This window comes from Callithrix jacchus, chromosome X (genome assembly GCF_049354715.1).
Source record: "Callithrix jacchus isolate 240 chromosome X, calJac240_pri, whole genome shotgun sequence".
Taxonomy (NCBI): Eukaryota; Metazoa; Chordata; class Mammalia; order Primates; family Cebidae; genus Callithrix; species Callithrix jacchus.
Window position 1 is genome coordinate 89,373,377 of NC_133524.1, and position 19,843 is coordinate 89,393,219.

Here is a 19,843-nt window from a genome sequence, read left to right on the forward strand (position 1 = left end):
ATATTTGCTTGGTTTAGTGCTTCTATAAATAGGGCACTTTTAATTGAAAAATCTAAATCTGATTTAAAGCTATGAAAACCTTTTCTCCTTTATGACAATTTTGGGTAAGTACTATCAAAATAGTGAACTTCCCGTTAGAGTAACTACTCCACTCCTCAAAGATGAATAAAGATTTCTGCCATTTCTTTCTAAGCAGATGAAACATACACAGTTACAGTAGTGTTAGAGTTTGTTAGAACTAAATTGTGTCATAAAACTTTATAGTGCACTGATGTCAGAAATGTAAACTGGGTACCACTGAGGACTATACTCTGCTTTTTTTATCTTGCCCAAATTCTCAGCTAAAGAGTCTGGGAGTCATGCTGTACAATCCAAAAACTCTCATGATATGGATTTTATTTAACCCTGTGTGTTGGGAGTTACTTTCCAATATGACTGGCATAATATTATATGACAAAAAGGAAAATAAAAATATTTTACCCCAAAACATGTTTCACAGTGATATTTTGAAATATCCCTGCAAAGCAGTCCTTTGTGGGAGAAAATTTGCATCTGTAGAGAATCTCTATTAACAAAGCTGGAATTTTTTATTCCAGGCCCTCACAATTCTGAAGAGATTAACTGAGAATCTAGCACTTTTAAAGGTCTGAATAGGAAACACTTGTCATCTATTGTCTTTAAGAGTAGCCACTATGAGACTTCAAAAGAACCTTCATCTTCACAATCTTTTATCTTAACCTTAACATTTCCTTTCTATTAATCTCAGGTCTTTAAACAAACTCAACCGTCAGCCAAAAAAATGTTTAAATTTACCTACAGCCTGAAGCCCTCTGCTTTGAATTGTCCAAAACCAAACCAATGTATTTCTCAAATGTATTTGATTGATGTCTCATGCCTCCCTAAAATGTATAAATCCAAGCTGCACTTTAACCACCTGGGGCACATGTTCTCAGGACCTACTGAGAGCTGTGTCATGGACCATGATCACTCATATTTGGCTCGGAATAAATCTCTTCAGATATTTTACAGGCTTTGACTCTTAATTGACATGCAACACATTCTAATATACTGTAATAAAATGCCAAGCAATAAGCAAACCCAAGAATCAAAATTAATACTTCAAAATGTTTCAACAAAGGACATAGCTTAGTAAGAAAACATGCTTCAATTATTACGCCAACAAAAAAGAAAAAAAAGTAGAGAGGTGTTTAAAAGCAGTTTCTTGTCATTTTTTACTGTCAAAATGAATGTGTGGTATTTCAAGTAAATGACTAAATTTGATAACAGCTGTTCAGTAAGACAAAATTTGCTTGCTAGAGGAAAAAGAAATAACTAATTTTCCTAAAAGAATTTTACTTCCCAAGTTTCCATACATATCATTCTATCTGTAATAGTCTAATATCTATAAATTAACATCTTCAACAGTTTTAAAAACATATTGTAAGGTGTTTGTATCATTGGACAGTTTCTATTACTATTGCTATCACTAGTGATTTTGGAAGGTATTTCAGATTTACAGTAATTTGCTAACTGTATTAGGTTTATGATTAATTACAAGAACAATTATATTCTGTTTGAAGCAGTAGATAAATTAATGCTTCGTTGGACAAGAAACTTCATCTATAATTTTCACATGAAAATAATCTTGTCAAGGTTACTAGCTGCACAGACTAAGATGTTGTGAGGAGACTATAGCATCAGTATTTCCATGTATGCAACATAATGGAGAATTTATAAAGTCTTTGCTAGTGATGATAGTTCTTGATCTTCCATAGAAAATGTTACAGGAATTCATAAGGAATTTCAGAAAATGAATTCCCAAGAGAAGTCTCTCATGATGCCTTTTACATATCACCAGAAATACTGACTAGCCTGGACTTCCACACAATTGTTGGGTCATCTTCCTTCATTTCTCTTCCCACTCCTTGAAAACTGAAATCACAAAAAGACTCCTTTGAGTTCCAGAATAAAGAGGTGTTACACTGAAAGTATTTCTGTTTTTGGCCATTCATCATTCTTTCTCTTCTTCAAGTAATACTACCTTTCTTTCCGCTTATAGGATTACCTTTGCCCTATCATGATCAGTGTTTATGAGATAGTGAATCAGATTTTTCATTCTTTCTTTAGCCACTTTGTGGTATAAATATTCCAAGCTTGGCTGAGCATGGTGGCTCATGCCTATAATATCAACACTTTTGGAGGCCAAATCTAGGAGTTCAAGACCAGCCTTAGCAGCAAAGTGAGACCCCTATCTCTATAAGGAAAAAATTAGTTGGGCATGACGGTACATGCCTGTGGTCCCAACTACATTGGATGCTGAGGTAGGACGATCACCTGAGCCCAGAAGGTCGAGGTTGCAATGAGCCATGATAGCACCACTGCAGTCCATCCTGGGTGACAGAATAAGACTCTTATCTCAGAAACAAAAATATTCAAGCTTAAACAGTTAGAGCCTCTCTTGAGCAGAGTAAAAAAGGAATAGTAAAAACAATTAGATTTAATTTATCCCAGCAGAAGCAGCATAATATAACTGTTATGTAGATCACTGGAATTATCCTTTCTGTAACTAGTAATTCAGCTCTTTTTCTGAGTCTGAGGACTATACAACATCATTCAGATAGGAAGACAGAGAGATAGATAGATAGATAGATACATACATACATACATAGATTTTTCCATTGCTTGAGTTATTCAAAGTCATTTTTTTTTTTGCTTTCAAACAAAGGGACTAATTGACAAAATGAATTATATTGCCCTGGCAAGATCCTTGTCAGTGTGAAACAAAATAAGGAATGCAAAAATTCTAGCACGGTATATGTCTAAAAAGTGTGTAATAATAATAATATTAATATTTATAATAGTTAACATGGATAGAATCTGACAGAACTGAGCACTTCACATGCATTATTTAACTTAGTGCTCACTACGGATGTGTGGAGTAGATTCCAATTATCTCCATTTTATAGGTTAAAAAAAAAAAACCAGATAATGAGAAGCCCTAGCTAATGCAGCTAGAAAGTAAAGAGGCTGGGATCTGACACCTGGCAATCTTCAAATACATACATTTCAACATTGCATTCTGTAGGGTAGGTGGAGCAAGATGGCAAAATCGAAGGCTCCACCTATAGTTCCCACAAGGACATGAATTTAACAACTATCTACATAGGGAAGACACCTTCAAAAGAAGCAAATATCAGGTGATCATGGTACCTGGTTTTAATTTCCTGCCTCTGAAAGAGGCTATAAAGAGAAAAAATAAAACAGTCCTGAATGATGGACACCACTCCTCCCCCAACCCTATGGGGCAGTGGTGGGGTGCTCATAACTTCTCTGGGTGCTGGAGTCGGGAGAGCACAGCGATTGTGAGGCATTGAACTTAGTGCTTTCCTGTTAGAACGGAAAGGAAAACCAGATGAAACTCAGCTAACAGCTGCCCGCTAGGGAAGCATTTAAACCAAACTTAGCTAAAGGGAAATTGCAGGTGCCAGCAGTCAAAACTTGGCCAACCTTGTTACCAAGGGCTACACTGTTCTGTGTCTTCAAGTAAACTTGAAAGGCAGTCTAAGCCATAGGGACTGCAACTCTTTGGAGATTCCTGGTGCTGACCTAGATCCAGAGACAGTGGAATTGGAGGAACATGTGACATACTGAGACACCAGCTGGGGCATCTGAAGGAGTGCTGGCTTTAGCCCCTCCCCTAAACCCAGGTGGCACCGTTGTCAGCTCCAAAAAAGATCCCTTCTTTCAGCTCAAACAGAGAAGCGGGAAAAGCTTTTTTTTTTTTTTTTTTTTTCATCTAGGATACCAGCTCAGCCACAGCAGGACAGGGCATTGGTCAGAATCAAGAGGCCCCCATGCTGGGCCCCAGGTCCCAGACGTTTTTAGACACACCCTGGACCAGAAAGGAACTTGCTGCCTATAAAGAAATGTTCCAGTCCTGGCAGCATTCATTGCCTGTTAACTGAAGAGCCCTTGGGCTCTGAATAACCAGCAGCAATATTACATCTTGGGCCTTGGGTAAGCCTCTGAGATTTGTTGGCATCACATTAGACTCAGCACATTACCAACTATGGTGGCTAGAGGGCAAAACTCCTTCTGCTTGGAAAAAGCTGAGGGAAAAGTAAAGATGACACTTTCTTGTGCCTTAAGTGCTAGTGTGGCCACAGGGTAGTAGAGCACTAATTAGGCTCTTGGGGTCCCAATTCCAGAATTAGACTCTTAGATGGCTTTTCTGCACATGCCCTGGGCCAGAGGGGTGGCCACTGCCCTGAATGGTGACACCCAGGCTAGGCAGCATTCACTACTAGCTGACTTAAGATACTTTCGGCATCAAAAGAACATTGGTGGTAGTCTGGCAATACTCCTCATGGATTAGGGTGGCAGTGGCTATGGAGTGAGACTCCTCTGTCTCTGAAAAGGGCATGGAAGAGTGAGAATAACTGTATTTTGTCATTTGAGTGCCAGCTCAGCTGCAGTACAATAGAACACCTGGCTGACTTCTAATGGTTTTGGCTCTAGTCCCTGACTCCCAGATGCCACTTGTGGACGCACATAGAGCCAGCAGAAACTCACTACACTGAAAAGAATAACACAGGTCTGGCTAGCTTTGCCATTGGCTGGTTGTAGAGCACCTGGGACTTCAGAGCATATAGATAGTAGCTAGGGAGTGGTTATGGCAGGCCTTTGGAGAGCCTCAGTGCTGTGCTGGCTTTAGGTTTAACTCAGAGTAGTCACAGTAGTTGTGGCCACAGGGGCACTTGTGTCAATCTTCCACCAGCTTCATGTGGATTTGAACAAAGATAGAGACTCTGTTTGAGAGAAAGTAAAGGAAAGAAACAAGAGTCTCTTCTTCGTAAACCAGAAAATTATCCCAGCCCTTCCCCAAGAGCATCAAGGCAGTACCTCTACAAATCTGCAAAACACCCACAGTGCTACTGGGTTTGGGGTGTCCTCTAAAGCAGATAAAGCTGGGATCACAACACTCAAGTTCTACCAAATATCTGGAAAGCCTTCCCCAGGAGGCCTACAAACAAGCCCAGACAGTAAAGATTAAATAAATATCTAACTCTTCAAAAACCAGCCACTAAAATACATCTGCTAGCAACAACAGCATCTAGGAAGGTGTAACCTCATCTAATGAACTCAATAAGGTACCAGGGACCAATCCTGGGGAAAAGAAGGTATGTGACTTTTCAGACAGAGAATTCAAAATAGCTGTGTTGAGGAAACTGAAATAAATTCAAAATAACGCAGGGAAGAAATTCAGAATTCTAGAAGATACATTTAACAAAAAGAAGAATAATTAAAATGAAATGTAAATTTTGAAGCTGAAAAATGCAATTGGCATAATGAAGAATGCATCAGAGCTTTTTAATAGAAGAATTAATCAAGCAGAAGATAGAATTAGTGAGCTTGAAGATAGGCAGTTTGAGAATACATGCTCCGAGGAGACAAAAGCGAAAATAATAAAAAACTATGAAGTATGCTATTCAGAATCTAGAAAATAGCTTAAAATGGGCAAATTTAAGAGTTATTGGGTTTAAAGAGGAGGTGGAGAAAGAAACAGGTAGTATGTTTATTCAAGAGAATAATAACATAGAACTTCCCACACCAAGAGAAGAAGTCAAAATTTAAGTGCAAGAAGCTTATAAAACACCAAGCAAATTGAAACAAAAGAAGACTATATGGAAATATTTAATAATCTAACTCCCAAAGAGTACAGAAAAAAATAGAAGGGTTCTAAATACAGCTAGAGAAAAGAAGCAAATAACATACAATGAAGCTTTAATAATTCTGGCATCAGATTTTTCAGTGAAAAACTTACAGACAAAGAGAGTGTGGCATGAAGAATTTAAAGTGCTAAAAAAAAAAAAAACTTACCCTAGAACAATATACCCTGCAAAAATATCCTTCAAACATGGAGGAGAAATATTTTCCCAGACAAATAAAAGCTGAGAGATTTCATCAACGCCAGACTTGTACTAAAAGAAATGTTTAAGGGAGTACCTCAATTAGAAAGACAAGTACATTAATGAGCAATATGTAATCCCTTGGTGGTACAGAACTCACTGGCAATAGCAAGTACACAGAAAAACACAGAATATTACCACACTGTAACTGTGGTGAGCAAACAGCTCTTATTCTAAGCAAAAAGGCTAAACACTGAACCATCAAAAATGATAACTACAACAATTTTTCAAGACATAAATCCAGTGCAAAAAGACATAGATAGAAAAAACAAAATGTTACAAAGTGGTGAAGGGAAGTTAAGATGCAGACTTTTTAAATCAGTTTTCTTTTTGCATGTTTATTGTTTATAAAAACAGTGTTCAGTTATTCTTAGTCTAAAACAATAGATTATAATATATTATGTAGAAATCTCATGGTAACTTCAAACCAAAAATCATATAATGGATACACAAAAAATAAAAAAGCAAGAAACTATCATATTATAAGAGAAAATCACCCTCGCTAAAGGAAAATAAGAAGGAAATAAGATATAGAAAACCATAGAATGACTAGAAAACAAATAGCAAAGTGTCAAGAGTAAATCCTTACTTAATAATAACATTAAATGAAAATGGAGTAAACCCTCCAATCAAAAGACATAAATTGGTTGAATGAATGAAAAAACAAGACAAATTGATCTATTTCCTACAAGAAACACACTTCATCTATAAAGACACACATAGAATGAAAATAGAGATGGAAAATAATATTCCATGCCAATGAAAACCAAAAAAGAACAGGAGTCACTACACTTATAACAGACAAAATATATTTCAAAACAAAAACTATAAGAAGGGACAAAGAAGGTCATTATATAATGATAAAGAGGTCTATTCAACAGGAGTATACAACACTTTTAAATATATGTGCACCTAACACTGGAGCACATAAATATATAAAGAAAATACTATTAGAGCTGAAGAGAGATATAAGTCCCCCCCAAAAAAAAACTGGAGACTTCAACATGCCACATTCAGCATTGGACAGACCTCCTACACAGACATTCAGCAAATAAACTTCTAACTTAATCTGCACTGTAGACCAAATAAATCTAATAGATGTTTACAGGATATGTCATCCAGTGGCTGCAGATTGCACATTCTTTTCCTTGGCACATGTATCATTCTCAAAAATACAGGTCAGAAAACAGGCCTTAAACCCAAAAATTTGTAATATAATCAAGCAACTACCTTGACCACAGGAAACAATACCAAAAATTAATAAACAGAGGAATTTTGAAAACTATAAAAATATATGAAAGTTACACAAGATGCCCCTGAATGATAAGTGGGGCAATAAAAAATGAAGTGGGAAATTTAAAATATGTCTTGTAATCGATGATAACAGAGACACAACTTACAAAGACCTATGGGATACAGTAAAAGTAGTAACAAGAGAAAACTTTTTAACCATAATAAGTGCATACATCAAAAAACAGGAAAAACTTCACATATACAATCTAATGATTCATCTTAAAAAATTATAAAAGCAACAGTAAACCCAGACCAAAATTAGTAGAATAAAAGAAATAAAGATCAGAACAGAAATAAAGGAAACTGGAATGACGAAAACAATACAAGAGATGATGAAACAAAAAGGTGGTTTATTGAAAAGTTAAACAAAAGACAAAGCTTTAGCCATATTAACTAAGAACAAAAGAGAATTCAAATAAAATAAGAAATGCAAAAGGGGAAATTACAACTGATACTGCAGAATTCAAAGGTTTATTAGTGGGTACTACGAGCCCACTATGCTAATACATTGGAAAATCTAAAAGAAATGAACAAATTCCTAGACACATCCAACCTACCAAGACTGAAACAGAAAAAATTCAAAACATGAGCAGACTAATAACAAATAATGAGATCAAGGTCATAATAAAAACTCTTACAGTAAAGAAAAGCCTGGGACCCTATGGCTTCACTGCTGTATTCTGCCAAACATATAAATAAGTACTTATACCAATCCTACTCAAACTATTTTGGAAAATATAGAAGGAGAGAGTACTTCTAAACTCATTATAAAAGGTCAGTATTACTCTGATACCAAAACCAAACAAAGACACAATCAAAAAAGCAAACTACGGGCCAATATCTCTGATAAATATTGATGCGAAAATCCTAAAAAAATACTAACAAACCAAATTCATGAATACTTCAGAAAGATCATTCATCATGACCAAGTGAGATTTAGCTCTGGGATACAAGGATGAATCAACATAAGCAAAACAATTAATGTGATACAGTATATCAACAGAATGAAGGACAAAATCGATGCTGAAAAGCATTTGGTAAAATTCAACATCCCTTCATCATAAAAGTTCTAATAAAACTGGTTACAGAGGAAACATATCTCAACATATTAAAAGTCATTGATGATGAATCCACAGGTAGTATTATACAAAATGGGGAAAAATGAAAGCCTTTCCTCCAAGATATGGAACATAACAAGGATAAACAGTTTCATAATTATTATTCAACGTAGTGCTGGAAGTCCTAGCTAGAGCCAACAGAAAAAGAAAAAAAAGTCTTCCAAATTAGAAAGGAAGAAGTCAAATTATTCTTGTTTGCAGATATTATAAGTGCATAGGTGGAGAAATCTAAAGACTACAAAAGAAAACTGTTAGAAATGATACATTCAGTAAATTTATAAGATACAAATCAATGTACAAAAATCAGTAGCATTTCTATATGCCAAAAGTGAACAATGTGTAAAAGAAATAAAAAGTAATCCCATTTACAACAGCCACACATGAAATTAAATACATAGGAATTCACTTAAAGAAGTGAAGGATCTCCTTAATAAAAACTATAAAACACCAATGAAAGAAGTTGAAAAAGGCATGAGAAATTGGGAAAATATTCCATGTTCATGGATGGATGGAATCAAACTGTTAAAATGTCCATACTACCAAAAGCAATATACAGATTCAATGCAATCTCTACCAAAATACCAGTAACATTCTTCGTTGAAATAGAAATAAAATCTTAAAATTTACGTGAGACCACAAAAGACCCAGAATAGACAAAACAATTCTCTGTAAACAAAACAAAAACTGGAGTAATCACATTGACTTCAAATTACACTATAGAACTATAGTAACCAAACAGCATGATATTGGCATAAAAGACTCACAGACTAATGAAACAGAATGGGGAACCCAGTAACAAATATACACATTTTCGCTGAACTCATTTCAAACAGAGGTGCCAAACACATGCAAACAAAGGTGAAAAGGCAGTCTCTTCAATAAATGGTGCCAGGAAACCTTCATATCCATACGAAGAAGAATAAAACTAGACCTCTCTCTCCTGTCATATACATAACTCAAATCAAAATGGATTAGTTACTTAAATCTTTTTTTAAACTTTCATTTCTAATTACTTAAATCTATGACCTCAAACTATGTAACTGCTAAAAGAAAATATTGGCAAAATGTTCTATGACATTGATGTGGGCAAAAAAATTATTGAGCAATATCCCATAAGACAAGCAACCAAAGCAAAAATAGACAAATGGCATCACATCAAGTTAAGAAAAACTATAAAAAAAGTGAAGAGATAACCCGTATAATGGGAGAAAATTTTTAAAAACTACCTATCTGTGTTAATCTGTTTTCATACTGCTATTAAGAACTATCTGCAACTGGGTAATTAATGAAGAAAAGAAGTTTAATTTACTCACAGAACTGTAGGCTTAACAGGAAGCATGACAGGGAGGCCTCAGGAAACTGACAATTATGCAGAAGGTGAAGGGGAAGCAAGCAGCTTCTTCATATGTCAGCAGGAGAGAGAGAGAGAGAGAGCGAGAGAGAGAGAGAGAGCTAAGCAGGAAGTGTCATACACTTTTAAACAGTCAGATGTCATAAGAACTTACTCACTGTCATAAGAACAGGATCCAATCACCTCCCATCAGGTCCCTTCTCCAATTTAACATGAGATTTGGATGGGGACACAAATCCAAATCATGTCACTCTGCCCCAGCCCCTCCTAAATTTCATGTCCTTCTCAAATTGCAAAATACATTTATTCCTTCTTAACAGTACATCAGTTTTAACGCATTTAACCATTAAATAAAAAATCCACAGTCCAAAATCTTATCTGAGACAAGATAATTTGCCTCTGCCTATGACCCTGTAAAATAAAAAACAAGTTATTAACTAACAAGATACAATGGGGTACAGGTATTGGGCATATGCTCTTATTCCAAATGAAAGAAATTGGCCAAAACAAAAAAGATACAGGCTCCATGCAAGTCTGAAACCCAGAAGGGCAGTCATTAAATCTTAAAGCTCCATAATGATCTCCTTTGATTCCATGTCTCACATCCAGGCCACACTGATGCAAGGGGTGGGCTCTCAAGAACTTCGGAGCTCTGCCCTGTAGCTTTGCAAGGTACAGTCGCTGAGGCTGCTTTCACAGGTTGGTGTTCAGTTCCTGTGGCTTTTCCAGGCACACAGTATAAGCTGTTGGTGTGTCTACCATTCTGGGATCTGGAGGATGGTGATCTCCTTCTCACAGATTCACTAGATAGTGCCACAGTGGTGACTCTGTGTGTAGGTTCCAACCCCACATTTCCCCTCCACACTGCCCAAATAGAAGTTCTCCAAGAGGGCTCTGCACCTGCAGCAGACTTATTCCTGGACATTCAGGTGTCTCTATACGTCCTCCGAAATCTAGGTGGAGGTTCCCAAACCTCAACTCTTGCCTTCTGCATACCTGCAGCACCAATACCATGTCAAAGCCTCCACGACTCGGATCTTGAACCCCCTGAAGCCATGGATTGAGATGTACCTTGGCCCCTGTTAGCTACCACTGGAGCTGGAGCAGCTGGGACACAAGATGCCATGTCCCAAGGCTGCACAGAGCAGCTGAGCCCTGTGCCTGGCCCATGAAACCCTTTTTCCCTCCTAGGGCTCCAGGCCTGTGATAAGAGAGGATGCTGCGAAGGTCTCTGAAATGCCCTGGAGATATTTTCCCCATTGTCTTGGATATTAACATTCAGCTCCCCTAACTTTTGCAAATTTCTCCAGTGGGCTTGAATTTTCCCCAGAAAATGGGTTTTCTGTTCTACCACATGGCTGGGCTACAAATTTTCTAAGCTTCAGTGTTCTGCTTCTCTTTTAAACATAAATTCCAGTTTCGAATAATCCCTTTGGTCATGCATATGAGGGTACACTTTGAGAAACAGCCAGGTAAAGTCTTAAATGCTTTGATACTTAGAAATATCTTCCACCAGATATCCCAAATCATCTCTGTCAAGTTCAAAATTCCACAGATCTCTAGGTGAGGGACAAAATTCCACCAGTCTCTTTTTTAAAGCATAGCTAGAGTCACCTTTACTCCAGTTTCCAATAAGTTTCGCATCTCCATCTGAGACCAACTCAGCCTGTCCTTCATTATCCATATCACTATTTGGTAAAAAACATTCAACAAGTCACTAAAGTTTTCAAACTTTCCTACATCTTTCTGTCTTCTGAAACCTCCAAACTGTTCCAACCTCTGCTTGTTACCCAGTTCCAAAGTTACTCCCACATTTTCAGGCATGTATATAGCAGGGCCCTACTCTTCTGGTACCAGTTTTCTGTGTTAGCCCATTTTCACACTGCTATACAGAACTAACTTGGACTAGGTAATATATTTTAAAAAGAGGTTTAATTGACTCACAGCTCTGCAAGCTTAATAGGATGCATGAGTTGGAGGCCTCTGGAAACTTACAATCATGGAGGAAGGTGAAGAGGAAGCAAGCAGCCCTTCACATGGAGGGAGGAGAGAGAAAGAATGAAAGGGGAAGTGCCATACATTTTAAAACCATCAGATATCTTGGGAACTCATTATCACAAGAACAGCAAAGGGGAAATTTGCCACAATGATCCAAGTACCTCCCACAAAGATTCTCCTCCAATTTGACTTGAGATTTGGGTGAGGACACAAATCCAAACCACATCACCATCTAACAGGAGATTAATAACCAGAATACATAATGAGCTTATACAACTTTATGGGACAAAAATCTAATAATCTCATCAAAAATGGGCAAAAGATGTGAATAGATATTTCTCAAAAGAAGACATACAAATGGTAAACAGGTATATGAAAAGGTGTTCAATATCATGGATCATCAGAGAAATGCAAATCAAAACTACAATGAGATATCATCTCACCCCAGTTAAAATGGCTTATATCCAAAAGTCAGTCAATAACAAATGATGGCAAGGATGGGAAGAAAAGGAACCCTCATACACTGTTGGTGAAAAATGTAAATTAGTACAACCATTATAGAAAATAGTTTGGAAGTTCCTCAAAAAACTAAAAATAGAGCTACCATATGATCCAGTAATCTCACTGCCAAGTATAAACCCCCAAGAAACAAAATCCATGTATCAAAGGATATCTGCACTTTCATGTTTGTTGCAGAACTGTTTACAACAGCTAAGATTTGGAAGCAATGTAAATGTCCATCAACAAATGAATAAAGAAAATGTGACACATATACACAATGGTGTACTATTAATTCATTAAAATCAAAAAATCTAGTCTTTCGCAACAACACGGATGAAACTGGAGATCATTATGTTAATGAAATAAGTCAGGCACAGAAAGGCAATAACCACAAGTTCCCACTTATTTGTGATATATAAAAATCAAAACGATTGAACACATAAACATAGAGAGTAGAAAGATGATTACTCAAGGCTGGAAAGGGTAGTGAGGGGCTGGTGGGAAGGTGGGGATGGTTAATGGTACAAAATAAAATAGAAAAAATAAATAAGACTTACTATTTGATAGAACAACAGGGTGACTATAGTCAACAAAAATTTAATTTTACATTTTGAAATGAAGAGTGTAATTGGATTGTTTATAACTCAAAGGACAAATTCTTGAGGAGATGAATATTTCAATTTTCATGATGTGCTTATCTCAAATTTCATGCCTATATCAAAACATTTCATGTACCCCATAAATATATAAGGCTACTCTGTAGCCACAAAAATTAAAAAGAATATGCGCATGTACCCTCCAAATCTAAAGAAAAGAAACAAAGATAGTGTTCTAATTCTGTTTTTCATTTTCTTATGTGGTATTGAAGAATTCTTAATTGGCTGAAGCTGTTAACAGTGCAGTATTGCCCTTACTTCCACATGAGAAATGCTAGACTCCAGAGCTCTTTCTAATAGCTTTGCCCAGTATGAAAGCATCACACTATTAATTAGTTCTCTGCTAGGCTTGTTGTTTCTTGGTATCATTTGTTAACTAACCCATCCTATATCAATAACACTAATAACAAATCATATTCCCAAACACACGTGTAGTTTCTTATCCTATGTGCAAAGTCAGAGACGTTTTAGTAGTTGGATGCAACTGTGCCTTCACTACCAAATACATATTACATCTATGAAGTAAAACAATCAGTATTTGATCTTTGGAATCATTATTTTTTTGTATAAATGGGAGTTTCATGGCTTTTATAAAAGCAACATCTGCCTCAATCTTGCTTAAGGTTCTAGGTTTCTGTCATAGCTGAGGCCTTTAAAATGATCCAAGTTTTTTATATTTCCTATATAATAAAATTTTTTTGGATTAGTTGCTGGAGTAAACCAAATACAACATTACAAAAGCAGTAAACAAGAAATTTCAATTGGCATCTTTAGTTTTTTTTCCTCTTATAGACTAGAATTCAGTGCTTACCAAGCAAAGCTATTTTTTTGAGATAGCAGCTAATTAGTCTATGTTCACAAAACAAATAGGCAGGAAAAGATACTGCCAGGTCCACTATGAAGGGGAAGGAATGATAGTTAAATGTCCTTTTGAGTTGCAATGAGTCATGTCTTTTCCCTTTTGTCCTAAGGAAATTGTCTGGCCAAGTGATTCCTCAACACACATAAAACACACCGAATAAAAGCTTGGACTTAAAGTCATTAGAAGAATTACCTCCCATGACAAATGAGATTTCAAAATGCCTCCAGGTCTTTTTTGTCTTCAGACATTATAAAAACATACTTAAAATTTTAAGTAGCAGTTCATTATTAAATGGATCTTCCATCCTTTCCAATTAAAACATACTTTACCTCTCTAATTTTAGAAAAGTCTGCGTGTATCTCTGGGATAAAATAAGAGATAATGAGTGATAAAGAATGCAAGTATTGATGACTCAAAAATCTGCACACCTTATTTTGTATTTGAAATGTTTAAAAAATAGTTTAGGTATGTTTAGTTTCAAAATGACATGATTCCTCCTCATACCTTCAAGGGTCCTGTTTAATTGTTAAAGTTCAGCCTTATGGTCTGAGGACCATGATTCTTTCATGTCCATCATGTCTTTCAAACACACACACACACACACACACACACACACACACACACCCCATAAATAAATAAATATATATTTCAATTTATCTTTTCAGAACTTTTATGTGGTCTCTATTGAGTTAGTCTCCAGTATTGTAAAATGTTTGATGAAGTTTATGAGAAGTTTGATCTCTACCATAAACAAAAAAATCTTCCTGTTATTTTCAATGAGTGGTTATTGAACATCCAGTAACTGCAAGATTATATGCTCAGTTCTGTTGGTGCAAAATTGAATTGAACAATGATTCATACCCTGCCAAAGCTTTGTAGTTAGCCATTATTCTGGCTCAATGGTATTTCTTACACTATTTCTATACTGCTACTACAAATTACATTCTGAGGTTCCTTTTATATCTCGTCTACATGATGGAGATATCAAACTTTCTCTTTGTGTTTTTTGTTTGACATTGTTTTGAATGTTACCTCCATAAAGCACTGAAATATCAAGGTCTAAGTTAAAAGAAACATGAAAGTAGCAATCAGGTACCTAGTGTAGTTCATTTTCTAATCCATTGTACAAGTTTAGGCACATCTCAGCTGCTTGCTTTCTTCATCTTCCACATCGACCTCTCAAAACATTTACTGCATGGATAAACTGGGACCATTAGAGTATATATTTGTTTATTTAGTTTGGTATTTGAATTCTCTGAATCATAAGCAATTCTTTACAAGGACCTCAGCTCTATGAAGTCTAGCTGAGAATTAACTAAATACTAGCCATCTTATGGCTAATTAATATTTGTTGAATGGAACCCATAAAGGCCTTTCCCGGGATAATGATACTCTAGCACCTTAAAATGTGTATATTACTTTATTTATCTCAGTCTCTTTTTTCTTCCTTCCAAATTTATTGTCTTTTCTTTACCTTTCTTCTGCTCTCTTTATTTTGTGATTCTTACTTTACCTTAGACTTGTTAGTGTTATTGCTTAAATTTTTGCAAATGCTCAAAGTTCAACAAACTTTTTTAACCATCAGAGGTTTCTAGAGTAAATACAAGATTCTTTTAAATTTGATTTTAATAAACAATGAAAAATTTGTAGCATAACTGTGTCACATATAATATTAGTAAATGTATTTTATACAGTAAATAAAATGTTAATTATTTATCCGAATCTTTAATTTTATTGGGTATCATATATTTTTATTTGCTAAATCTAGAGACCCTTGACTCCTCATTAGAACATTTTCTCTTAGGTGATTAAATACTTATATGTTCATTTATTCTTTACTTTTCCCCAAAGTATTTTAATGTTATTTTATAGTTAATAATATATGGTTAAAAAATATTATTTTATACTTCTTTTACCATTGAGAATTTCATGTCTAAAATTGAATATCCCTCCTCTTTCATTTCTGACTTCAGGACTCAAGTCCAAAGCTTCATCTTATTCCTTTTTTACTGTCAGCTCTTATACTCAAAACATGCAAATTCATTTTAATTCTTCATAATTTATCTTGAATTAGTCTATTCATTTCCACATTTCTGACTACTATTGTGCCTTGTGAAGCATATTATTATTATTATTATCATCATCATTTTCCAGGAACATGTGCACTTTGTTGAACGCCGTTGTAGAAAAGCATGTGAGGATAAAGGGCTGATACAGGACTTGGCTTGGGGGCGGGGTGAGGAATGGAAGATGGTGTATGTGGGAAACGGGTCACAGGCAGAGCCCATGGCCTGAATGATTCCTCTTGATCTATTGAAAGGCTTGCAAAATCAATATTCAGGTGATGATAAGTAGAATGGTCGTGATGATGCCCAGAATCAGGGCCCAGATGTTCAGGCACTCGTTGGTGGAGGCACAGGCCTGGGCCCTGGTCAGGTCACCAACTGTCTTCCTGTCCCTAGATTTCTGGGGGAGGCTGGCTGCCAGTCTGGAAGGTGAGGGTGTAATTTCTGGTTCTGGGTTATGGAGAGACTTGCTTGGGGCTGCTTCATGGAGTAGGCGAACGCTACAAAGCCCAGGCAGCAGGAGTTCATGAAGAGGGTGTTGAACAGGGACCAGATGACATGGTTGGGCACATAGGTCTTGCTGAGGATGTGGATCACGGTGGATGTCGGGGGAGCAGGGTTGTGGGGCACCCCCAGCACATCCACCTCGTACTCTTCTTTCAGCATCTCTTAGTTGAGGGGAGGGTCGGTGTTGGCTGGAGTGAAGAAGGTTTGGACAGTGTGGTTCATGTTGTCCAGGGAAGACAAGCTTTGATCTGGTTGCTGCGATGGTTCCAAAGCATATTATTTAAAGTGTGAAAAACATACTATTCAAATTTTTAGCCGGTTCATCTTATGAAAGGGCAATTAATGTTGCAGCATGAGGAAACTATATTCTTTGACTGATCGAAACATTAACAAAATGATGTAAAATAGAAGTAAATGAAATGTTCTGCAGCTGTCATTTTTTAATCAGTTGCAAAAGTAGATGACGACAGTGCAATTTTGCATAGTCTTTTTATTTGTCTTCCATTAGTAATCATTAAAATTTTGCTAAATGTATACTTTGTTTTACATACATTCTAATAATTGTTTCATCTTGAGGTGATTACTAGCATTTTCTCTGTTTTATAAAAGAACCTCCTGAATCAGAAAATTTAAATAACTGTTCCAATTTCCTAACACATTTTATAGAAACATTATTTATAGTAGTCAAAATTTGAAAGAACTGAAATGTCCTATAGCTAGATAATTGATAATTTGGATTATAGTCACACAATAGAATACTACACAGCAATACAAAGGAGTTAACTACTGATACACAGAACAATGTGGATGAATATCAAACGTGCTGAGTAAAAGAAACCAGTCTTCAAATGTTACATATTACACGACTCCATTTATATGACAGATTTGAAATGACAAAATTGGAGTGCTGAAGAACAAATCAGTGGTGTCCATGGGTTAGAGCTAGGGATAGAGTATGATTATAAATTAAGAGCATAAGGTAGTTTTGTTTTTTGAAGGATGGAAATGTCCATATTCTGATGGTGGTTGCAGTTCCAAAGATCTATATATGTCTTAAAATTTATAGAAATGTGCACTGAAAGAAAAGTAAAATCAGTTTTACTGCATAATAATTTTAAAATAATTTTTAAGTAAAAAAATACGCTGGTTTGTTTTGGTGTGTATTTTAAAGTCATGTTTCTAAACAAAACAATATGCATTTTAATACAGGAGATTATAATGTAATGTTTGGTTTATAGATATTTCTAGCAGAGAAATTTTATTTGTTGATTAAGCTAAATGTATAGCACTGATTTTATTTTGATAATTTAAACAACAAATTTAGAGACTTCCTAATTAGTCATATTTTTAGATTCTAGAAAAAGAAAATACAGTAGTCATTAATTTGGAAGGAAACGTGAAGGGTTAGGTGCTGATGCACAATAATGCGAATGCTCTCTGCTCTTAAAGGGGAATAAAATAATACAGAAAAATAAATTGGGCCGGGCGCGGTGGCTCAAGCCTGTAATCCCAGCACTTTGGGAGGCCGAGGCGGGTGGATCACGAGGTCAACAGATCGAGACCATCCTGATCAACATGGTGAAACCCCGTCTCTACTAAAAATACAAAAAATTAGCTGGGCATGGTGGCGCGTGCCTGTAATCCCAGCTACTCGGAAGACTGAGGCAGGAGAATTGCCTGAACCCAGGAGGCGGAGGTTTCGGTGAGCCGAGATTGCGCCATTGCACTCCAGCCTGGGTAACAATAGCGAAACCCCGTCTCAAAAAAAAAAAAAAAAAAAAAAAAGAAAAATAAATTATGTGCATAAGTCCAAAAAAGATGTGCACAAACAGACTGGGGCATATTCATATGAAAGTATACCACTCATCAATTGAAAGGAACAACCTACAGAAACACACTACATATTGACACTTAGAAACCTGATGTTAACTAAAAGATACCAGCCTCAAGAGTTTGCACTGTCTGACTCCATTAATGTGAAATACAACAACAAGCATACCTGACCTATAGTCATAAGGTAAGAAAAGAGTGAGCCAGTTGGAAATGAGGTGGTAGATGTGAAAAGGGATAGGAGCAAACTTTCTTGGGCAAAGCAACTGTTCTATAACTTCTTGTGGTAAATGGTTACATGATGTATACAATTGCCAGTATTCAAAACATGTAAGATCTTTGTATCACTGTATGTAAATCATGCTTTAAATTTTTAAGAATAATATTTAATCATATAAGAAAATATTCAAAATACATTAAAGAATATTTACAATATGCTAATAAAAATTAATTATATTCAGTTTATATACTGCATTCAAACTGTACAAATATAATGATAATTTAAAAATTATGCACAACTGCAAAATTTGCATGTTAAATGTGTCATTTAATTAACAAAATTTTAGACCACATTTTGGCTAATTATCAATTTCTGTTTGTTTCTCTTCTTACTCCTTGGCTACAGAAGAAAGTGATTGAGTTTAATATAAAAGTCATGTATATATATGTATACATAGATAAAAGCACACATATATTTTTACAACTGAGAAATATTCAATGCTGACTCAAAACGTATATAATGGTATTTCATGTAATTAGTTTTTGTTTTACTTAATATTAAGTCATTCCACATGTTTTAATATGTCTAACATACAACATTCCATAGGCTTGAGCCCAGGCTCATTTCTAGAATTTGCAGGACAAACGAAAAAGTACAAATGAAAGCTTCTCGCCCAATTACTCTTCTCACCTCTGGAAATGTTTTCCACCCAGAAAACAAGTGTGTGGATCTTATTATCACTGCTGAGTCTATTACAATCTCTCTATCTACTTTCCACCTTCATATAACAAAAACATTCTTTTAGCAACATCCTGAGTTCATCAATTACGGTGGTCAGGTTTTCATTTTCTATCTTTTTCTCTTATTTAGAAATGATTCTCAGAAAATAAATATGCAGAAATCTCTTTATTCTGTCATCCTAAATCTAGATGTCCCTTTATGATATTTTGTATGTCTTTTAAAATGTGTATGCTCTTCTTGCATACAGCATTATTTTTTGTGCAATTAGCTCCTTCAGGAGACTATAAGATCTGTGGAAACTGTCTCATTACTTACTCATTTTTGTTTCCCCTAAAGGATCTAATTTGGTGCCTTCACTACAGATGATTCTCAGTTTACCATTGGGTTATGTCCCTATAAATCTATTGTAAGTTGAAAATATCATGAGTTGCAAATGGATTTAATACATTAACCTGTTGAACCTCAGAGGTTAGCCCAGCCTGCCTTAAACATGCAGAGAACACATATATTATTAGACTGTGGTTTGGCAAAAGAACATGGCAACACAGCATATTGTAGAGTATTGGTTGTTTACCCTTGAGATGCATGGCTGCCTGGGAATTTCAGGGTTTCATACCACATATTGATAGCCCAGAAAAAAAAAATCAAAATTTGAAGTACCATTTCTACTAAATGTGTATTGTTTTCACACTATTATAAAGTCAGAAAAATCTCAAATTGAACTATCATAA

General features: G+C 35.7%; 1 protein-coding gene across 1 annotated transcript; it reads right to left on the reverse strand.

Moving 5' to 3' along the window:
• Positions 1 to 16,085: 16,085 nt before the first annotated feature.
• Positions 16,086 to 16,480, reverse strand: LOC144581242 (putative dispanin subfamily A member 2d). The gene is made up of 2 exons (XM_078364273.1): positions 16,296 to 16,480; positions 16,086 to 16,224 (listed from the first exon to the last, which is right to left on the reverse strand). Exons 1-2 carry the CDS (start codon positions 16,478 to 16,480, stop codon positions 16,086 to 16,088), a joined length of 324 nt encoding a protein of 107 aa, XP_078220399.1.
• Positions 16,481 to 19,843: the final 3,363 nt, after the last annotated feature.